This window comes from Pterocles gutturalis, unplaced genomic scaffold, assembly GCF_000699245.1.
Source record: "Pterocles gutturalis isolate BGI_N339 unplaced genomic scaffold, ASM69924v1 scaffold6873, whole genome shotgun sequence".
Classification (NCBI taxonomy): domain Eukaryota; kingdom Metazoa; phylum Chordata; class Aves; order Pterocliformes; family Pteroclidae; genus Pterocles; species Pterocles gutturalis.
The window spans coordinates 99,512-108,967 of NW_010125531.1; the positions used below are offsets into that span (position 1 = coordinate 99,512).

Consider the following 9,456-nt stretch of genomic DNA (forward strand, 5'->3'; position numbering starts at 1 on the left):
TGTGACATCCCTCATCTGACCGCACCAGAGGAGCATCACTCACATCTCTCCTCCCGATTCCATCTGTCTGTCCTACCAAGGAACAGGACCTCTCCAGCAGCCATGAGGTTCTGCTGGGTGCAGGAGGTGGCATTGCAGGTTGAGATCTCACCATGCTCCGTGCCAGTGGAGGATGCCTGCTTGAGGGAACATCTCCTCTCCCATCCTCTGCTGTTCCTACCCAGGTTCAAGCCAGCAGCACAGCAGAGGACTGTTATACCACAATAGTACAAGAAAACCACCACAGGGAACATTTCACCCTGAGTGCCCTCTGCTTGGACTTTCTCCAGAAGCAGCAAACATAAACCAGTGTAAACACATCAAACTAAATGGATTATTTCTTTTTCCTACCACAGCTCTGTTAATGCCCCATTGTCTCCCTAACTATAACATCGCAGGGCAGCTGGCAGTACGGGCTTGTTCTGACTGCAGCGAGCGCTGGGCGAGGCAAACCTGGAGCACAGTTCTGTGGATCAAGGGAGGAGAAAGACAGACATGAACCCCCAAGAGCACAGCTTTAGCAATGATTTGCTATGAGGGACTTTTTTACTCTACCTCTGCTTCCCCCATCAGGAAGAGAAGCCTGATCAGAGCAGCGAGTCTCCCAGAGGAGGGGTACACAAATTAGTATCTGCACAGCTACCCTGAACGTCCCACTGACACGTTTTGTTGGGGAGATGCAATTGTAAAATTCTCAATCTTGCTAACTTGATCAGAGTTGGGAAAAGACATCTCAACAGTGTTCCCAAATTCTTCTCGCATGCTGACCTTAATTACATCCATGCAACCTCGCAAAGGCAATCGAGGGCTGAACATGTCCCTTCAGGAACATTCTGCTCATCTTTGGTCGCAATTTAACTTCAATTAACTTATTTGTTCATTTAAACCAGTTGATCATCACTAATCTCCAAAACTCCAAATAAATGCTATAATTTCTCAAGTTAAAACCAACATGATAAATTAATCTCAGCAAGCCAGCACGAATCTGGGCCAGCCCTGATACAGACGTATCGGCAGAGTGATAAAGACACAAATAATCTGAGCATTCCACGTGGGCCAATTCATCAGCAGGCGAACAGGTCAGTGCCAGGTTCACATCTGAGCACCACATGGTTGTAAGTTTTTCCAAGATTGTCGTTTCGTTCCTGAAATAAACTCGCTACAACTGCTGATCCTCTGCATCGCTGAGAGCAGCTTAACTGCACACACGGATCTCGAGCTAATCAGCGGCATTGTTCGTACTGTTCTTCCACAATCATGGTGACTTTACTGCATTCAAGCTCTTGCCGAAATTAATATCAATTCTGGAGCAGTGTTCAACTACACTTGTAATCCAAGCCCAGTTTTAGCTAATTCACAGCATTCAAAGTTCTTTTTCTTCACACATTGCTGTATAGCACATAGATATCAGAGTGGAGGTTCATTTTGTCACATTTAAATTCCAGAATTTAAATTTTTTCTTTGTGACCTCTCTCTTTCAATTTATTTCTCTGAAATATTGGAATAAAAATGCTTTTCTATCAGCAGATTTCGGTCTCTGGAGATTACTCACAGCTGGCATACAGTACAATAGCGACTGAATTAATCTATCCTGTTTTGAGTAAAGATGAAGAAGAAAAATCAAGAACTTGCAGCTTGCTCCTAAGACCTTTCTTGTTCTTCTACGCTCCCTGGAAATTAGGCCCACCTGACAGCCTGCTCCATAAACATTTAACAAGCATTCTGCATCTCACAATACTTCACCTATTCACAAAAAAGCACTGTCAGATGCAAGATGTCCTACAGTTTTTTTCCCATGAATGTCTCACTGAAACAAAATGAAATCCTTGCAAGACTCTGTAATTCCTCCCCAAGCCAGGTGCAAAAATCATTAACAGTGTTCTGTACCTTATAATAAAATTGAAGTGGTAAAGAATCTTGATAATACACGAAGGCATTTATGTCCACAAGAAACACACAAACTGTGTAAATATATAGAGAGAACTGCTGGGTATTGGTGAAGGTGTGAAAATGATCTGGACCAGTCCTGGCAGAAGGGAGGCACTGGGGCAGGTTCCCAGAGCACCAGAGCTGACAGGGGCTGGATCACACTGTTGTTCTGTAAGTGGAAAAAGCCAGACTTGACCATGGGAAGGAAGAGAGTTAAAGAGATTCTTTCTCGAATTTAGCATAACTCAGAAGAAAAAATTACCATCCTTGACAAATAGTCACCATACAAGCTCAGCTCTTTGGTTGTTAGAAATACTCACCAGAAGTATTCATGTGGCAGGTTATTTCTGAAGGAAGGTCATTTATTTTCAGTATTTGTTGCTTAGAGACACCTTGGCTTTTTCTGAACTGAGAAAGCATGCTGTACTCTCCAGATGTGAATAGCAAATTCTCTTTACAAACTTGCAATGTCTCTTTAATGGAAAGCTTATGCTTTTTTTTGTTGGTTTTTTTTTGTTTTGTTTTTTGGGGGTTTTTTTTGTTTTGTTTTGTTTTAGCAAAAAAGAAGTTTAATCTCCTGAAGAGAAGCTGAGAACGCTTATCTCACCAAGCTGGTCTCAGGAGTTCATGGATTTCCACATCAGCAGAGTTCTCCCCAGGGATATTCTTCCAGGTTTGAAGTTGCTACATACATCCTGGTCTGCACCACGGCTCTAGAATTGTCAATATTCCTCTTTTTTTTTTTTTTTCTTTTTTTTTTTTTTTTTTTTTTTTTTTTTACCATTTTCTGTGCAGCTGCCTGCCTTTCTGCAAGGGATGGTAGAACTATTCACACGTGGTTTTTCCATTCCACTGACCAGTGCATTAGGTTAAAGGCTGTTACAGTGCCCTTGGAGAGGATGTCTGCCTGTCTGTGCACCCTGAGACCTGCACTTACCCATACGATGGAGAGAAAGGGAAACGACACTTTCTATAGGAAAATGGAGTATAAAGCACCCAAAGTAGAATGAAGAATGAAGTCATGTTTTTCACCAAAATACAGCTTCTGATTTAAACCTCTCCAGTTTTCAGGCAATCCATTTCCAATAATTTATTTACATTTTTCATGAAAAGCAGACCCCTTTTGTAAAAAAACCCAGAATCTAGGCAAAAAATAAACATTCTGTCAAGAATAGTGTTCATGTGGAAAAATTTCATCCAGTTCTATTTACATAGCCACAGATATATAATAGCTGTATAAACAGAACTGTTCAAATGTGGGCAGTTGCATACGCCCACCCTCACTTTTTATTGTCTGATATTATTTGTGAACTCCATTTGTGAAAAGAAAAATAAAATATACAGAAGTTCAAGATCGACTGTAACATCATTGTAACAATTTCTTAGAGCATTGACAATCTGGTATTTGAACGGGTGATTTATATGGGCCCTTTGAACCTTGGCTCATGATTTTCAGAACATGGTGAATAAACGTGTATATGTGTTTAAAATCCACAGCATTTTAACATTTACTTAACAGGGTTCCAAGGACGCCTGGGAGAAGTTTCCAATTGTCTCGTTGATTCAGGAGGCTCTATTGCTTAGACATGTGAAGCAAATACTTAGCAAATGTTTTAGGAATTTGTAACTAAGCACAGTCTGCTTGTACAGCTCAAAATCCAGGCAGCTTGTCTTTGCTCGAATCCTAACTTCACGCCAATTCCACAATGAAGACACCAGTGTTTTCCACTGGTTAAAAAAAATTACTACCACCAGATAATCCTCAACAGCCAATTTAGAGGGTATATCTTGGTCAAAGGTTTGGGATGAGATCTTAGATGAACTCAGAGAGGGGCTACATAATGGCCAAACCAGAGGAACTGAAATTAAATCCCATGGAAGGGATGACATGTAGGTGACGGGAGGGTGGGGAAAAGTAGCCGTGCCGAGGCATAGTTCAGGTTCAGTGCTCTGCAGAACAGTGAACCCAAATTTCTCCATGCTACAATGGAGAAAATTCTGCCAATTGAGGTGCATCCAAAATTGTCCATAGGTAAACCTTAAGAGGCTACAAATGAATGCGTATTTTCTACCTAGCCTGCACAATCTTCCACTAAAAGCTGCAGCAAGCATTTCAAATTCTTGTGGATTTGCATCAAGAATGTATGGACTCTATACTGGAAATACTCTATCACCTTTGAGCATTTCACTTTTCCTGACACAAATTTATAAATTCCCTTCTCCGTTTTCTGTTCAGCAATGGGATTTTAGGTGGAAGGGGTGAAAATACAAGCAAAAATTATAACAATTAAGTTTCACTAAAAAAACCAAACTATATAGACTTTTACAGTACTATGCCACATGAGGAAGGTTTTTATGCATCAGAATGACTAGGTCTGTGTGTCTTAGACATCCATGTAACATCTCAGGAGCACTTTCATTTTGTTTTCTTAATTCTCATAAAGAAAATAAAAAGCAAGGCAAAATTGTTCCATGCAAACTTTGCCAGATGTAAATGTATTAGACCAAAAAGTTAAGAAGGGAGGAAATATTGAAAATAGAACCATTAAATGACTGTGAGGAACTGGACAGTCCGTTCACGACCAGCCTTTCCTAGTTATGCATTTCAAATCTCCTTAGGAAAACTCGATTCCAAAGACTTTGATATGAAAGTCTTTGATTCCAATCACTATTCCCCAGTGGAAAATGGACTAACCTTTCACTGGCATTTAATTGATGGACACCCTGTTTAATCCTGGCTAAATCCCTGTATACTGCTCTTTAAAACAGTGTTAATAATAGCATATTTCTCCCATTCTACTTTTGTCTCACAAGATGGGAATCTCTTCAGGCAAAGCTGTTATTTTATTGTGAATACGAAGAGTTGCTAGAAAAACGATACTTAGAAACCAGCTGGGGTTTTTAGGTGCTTTACAAGTAATAAAGATAACAATGGTTAGATCAAAACTGGGTGACCTGAACAAGATACCCCCTTCTTCAAATGGTTTGACTAGTACAAAGGGCTGTGGGTATTAATTCAGCTTTTTGGGTAGCAGAGCATCTTGTTCTAAACTGTGGCCCTGACTTCGATGGCATTACACCCTCTAACCAGGATTACCGCGTGAGAGGCTGTGATAACTATTACTGAATCAGTAACTCCTAACAGCAGTCTGGGATGATTTGTTCCTTCCAAATGCTTCAGAGTTGCTCAGTGGCATAACCCTGATTAGAGCTCCCTTACGCTGCAATCTGACTTCTGTATCTATCTGCAGGAACCTCTGTGCAGCCCATCCTGCAGCAGTGGCTCTCTTGGCAAAGCTACCATCTAAAAGAAGAGCAAACACATATAATCCATGCATCCATGCCCACAGAGCTGACAAAACCCCTCTAGCCATACCGCAGAGGACACCACGCTTGTTAGCAGCACGCAGTGATAAATGTGACAGGAGGGCTCCTACTGTCCTACTGAAGCTCTTCTTCATTCTGTTAATTTATATTATTAGGATGGTGTCTGTAGAAAGCTGAGAATGTGCCAGAGTATAAATTTGTCAGAAAACCAGTATACATGTCTTTAAATGGATGGCTTGGAAATGATTTCTATTATACATTCATTGTTTATTAACCAAGGGTTGTCCGAGCAGGGCTTCATCACTATCTCCATCTGAAAGTAGCACACCCAAATGAAGCAGCACAAACATATTTCTCATGCTCATGGCAGTGCTGTCTGCTTGTCTGCTCAGATCCAGGATGGAGCTGACCTTGCCTGGTGCTGAGTTTTGCAGAGGGAGTCCTTCAGCAGGCACAAACCAGCACTTCACCTGCAAGGAGCAGACGCTCTGCTCCATCTCTGCGGAAATCTCAAGGCATTGTAAGGTATCATGAAGAGAAGAACATATCTAGTGAGGAGAGCAACACGTTTGCCATCAAAGCTTCATCTGAAACCAGTGATGAGTATGAACAGCAAGGATAAGGTCCTGGATAACCAGGTAAAGTGTCATATTCCAGCTGAAAAGAGGCTTGCTTGAGAAATCTTAGGACAAAGGAACTGAGCATAGAGAAAACTATACATAAGGGGTTCACTCTCAACTCTAAAGCAACATTTTCTTTCTCATGCTCCTACACAAGCCCCGGCTTGGCAACGAGGTGGAGAAACAGCAGCAGGAGGCATTTGGAAAGCTGGCAGAGACAATGGCAGGGCCAGCTGGCAGCTGAGCTGGCTTCACATGGAGTTCAAGCTCGGCTGTTCGTATTCCACAAGTCTAGTTACCAAAACCCTTAAACAGCCACATCTCAGCTGTTTCTGTCTTGAAAATGAATCGTAAAAGCCAGGGTCATCTGTACAATGTCCTGTACTGCTTTTCTTGCTTAATACTTTAAGAAATCATGCCAAAAGGATGAGAGTAAAGAGAACTCACACCTATCACAGATGTTTCATTTGATGCTCCATTTCAGTTCCCAAAATTAAAAAAAAAATTAAAAAAAATATATATATAATCAAGAAGTATTAAATCATCGTCCCAGAAAGCAAGATGTGGAATAAATCTGAGTTGGGCAAAAATGAGCCCAGTTCCAACCGCTTACTGATGTGGTGTGAGGATGCAGCTGATGTGTTTATGCTTTATTTTTAACAGACATATTTACTACTCCTTTGCTTAATCTCACCTTCAGAGGCACCACTTGCATCAGAATGGCAAAGTTAGTGAGGTGGTTACAAAGGCACACGGAGTAGTTGAGGTCCCCACTCTCCCGTACACAACCTTCGTTAGACCAAACACCAGTTCCATTGCTGCAAAGCACACAAAAACGGAACATAGGCTCTATCAAAATGCATCTGTGCAGGTTAATTTGACATGCAGTGTACTATACAGGAGATATAAAGATTTGAAAGCCATCTCAGGCTGACGCATCCACAAACATTGCTAGTGTCTTCTCAATTCCATCATAAAAATAGTCAAGGGGAATATTGACCAGAACAGGGCCAACACGAATGTCACTAGAGATTTCTTCCCTGTTTTATAATCAACGATCAATAACTACTTTTTAAATTTACATTGTGCAACCCATTTATGGCATTTCACCCAACTAGACCCAAATTTCTACACTCTGATAACTATAATGTCAGACAAGTCAATAACCTTGCAAGAGTCAAAATAGTCAGCGTATCATATCTGCTGCCTCTCCCTTATCCTCTGTCCCACTGATCCTGTCAAAGTTAGTAATTCAGACTGGTTGAGCACGAACCCATGTCAACTGGGTTTTTTCACTTCATCCTCAGGGTCAGCAAGAGTAGCTCCTGCTCCGTGAGGACACAGCTGGAGGGGCTGTGCCACCTGGGCCGGGGGCTGCACAGGAAGGTGATCCTCATGAGTCTGCTTCTTCCTGGAGCCAGGACAACCCAGAAACCCCTGTGCTGCCACAGCCCTGCAGCGGTCCTGCAGCTGGACACAGGGTAGGGTAGGGTCATAGAGCCACAGGCATACATTTGGGGGTTTCTATGGGCTCAGGATCATAGGTTACCCACCCATACTGCCCGCTTCTTAACCAGTTCTGGCTTTTGATATTATTCTGGGTCCTGAAGCGAGACTGAGTGATCTGTGTTTTTTTCTTGGTGCTTATTTTAAAGTTAGGTCTTACCTCACTCTTCTTCTGTCCTTTGGGACCTCCCTGAGTTCTCAAAGAGAGTCTGTCATAGGTCAGAAACCATTTGCTTATTCTTTAACTACCATGCACTAGGGAATAAGACCATCTTGACACAAATAAAACTCATTTGGAAGGCCAGATTTCATATTTCAGTTTCCATCCTAAGGCAAAGCCTCAAGGGCCCAGGCCCCAATGGAAAACAGCACAGGAACAATGCCCCAGCCGTATTAATTTGCTTCAGTAAAATCTGTTTCTAATTTATCGTAATTTGTGAGTAACCATAACAACAAGTAACTGCCAACAGCTGGGACAGTTCAACATATTTGAAACAAAAAACTTCAATAAAACAATTACAGTGACCTTCCCATGTGCATGCTGGGCAGGAGGGATCACAGCATTACTGGCCATTGCTACATCAATTAAGCTTATGCCATTATGGCTCAAAAACTGTTAATCCCCATGAAATTCAAAGTTCACTATTGGTATTCTTTCTCAATTAATTCAGAAGAAATAGCATGTTTGGAAATCAAGACCAGATGAGATATATTCAGAGCTAAAAAAAGAATAGCTACTGCTTGTCCATTGTTCCTATTTTATGAAATAAATTTAAGGTGATATTTATTTCCCTTTTATTGTAATTTGCATTCAGGGGCATAATATTTCTTCATTCCATGTATTGACCAAAATTCACAGCTCTGAAATACTAATCTCACATGGTGTTGTGACACAGGCACAGATCCTGTGAAAACAATGGCTCTGCTGGAGGTTTGCCATCTTATAACATCCAAGCATCTGCCCAAGAAGACGTACTCACAAACCAAGATAAGCACGATTTGTGTCAGTCTGCATTTTAGTTTTGATTCCAAAAAATTTTTGGTCTTTCAATTACCTGCCTAGCACAGGGTCTGTGAATAACGAGTCTCCTATTTATGGTAAGAAGTTACCATGAGATTGTGGTTTTTTGTAAACCAGTAGCCCATTTCGTTAAGTATTTCCATGAATGAAAGAGAACAAGAAGAATATAGGTAACATGTAGCGTCACAGACAATGTGCAATTTAATGAAGCCAAGTTAAAGTAGCTGAAATTCTGTTACATACCTATAGTCCAGAAATGCACAGTAAAGATGAACTCTGTTACTCTTATTTAGTGCTTGGCTGTATTGTCTGGGAGTCTGCAAGAGAGAAAATACAAACCCTGAAGGAATGTTCTAAAAGGACCCAATTCTGCTATTCAACTCTTCTAAATTCTCATTGTTATAACAATTTCAATAGACTTATTCTAGATTAATACATCATAACTGAAAGCAAATGTTATCAGTCTTTGTGGCTTTAACACAAACTCCAAATGTGCAAAGGCTTGCATTCAGTCTTAATTTTACACATCGGGATTAAACTCATGTCACTTTCAGTGAGAAATCTGTGTCTCATTTAAGTAAATAGCAAACCAGAATTATTTATTGCATATAAGCACAAATATATGTGATGATTTTTTCAGGATTGGAGTGTTATTCTTCAGCATATATTTGGTTTTGTTGGGTTTTGTCTTCATTAGGTAATAAAAATCTCACATTTTAGGATTAATAACACTGAAACACATGCATTACAATGATCAACTCGCAGACATTTTCCTTTCGCAATAGTGATTATTTTAAAACACAATCAAACTGAAAGAGAGATGCCATAATTCAAGATTTTATTTTAACACGCTTTAGCATTATGATGACATAATTTCTATCTTCCATAAGCAGATTGAGCCACTAACTCAACTTCCTCCATTCAGGAAGCTTTGAGACCCCATTCTCCACTCTGCTACACCAGTTTCATGACAAAATAATTCAAATTATATCGGAGTGAAGCAATAGTTTGTTA

At 40.6% G+C, this 9,456-nt stretch overlaps 1 protein-coding gene across 1 annotated transcript in view; it reads right to left on the reverse strand.

Moving 5' to 3' along the window:
- The window catches only part of LOC104465519 (probable G-protein coupled receptor 133), a gene marked incomplete at its 5' end in the record, with an annotated part of 67,913 nt that extends 59,154 nt beyond the window's left edge, over positions 1-8,759 (reverse strand). Inside the window, 2 exons of the mRNA XM_010078599.1 lie at positions 6,610-6,733; positions 8,686-8,759. Coding sequence (XP_010076901.1) covers positions 6,610-6,733; positions 8,686-8,759 — 198 coding nt within the window. The remainder of the gene's footprint in view (positions 1-6,609; positions 6,734-8,685) is intronic.
- Positions 8,760-9,456: the final 697 nt, after the last annotated feature.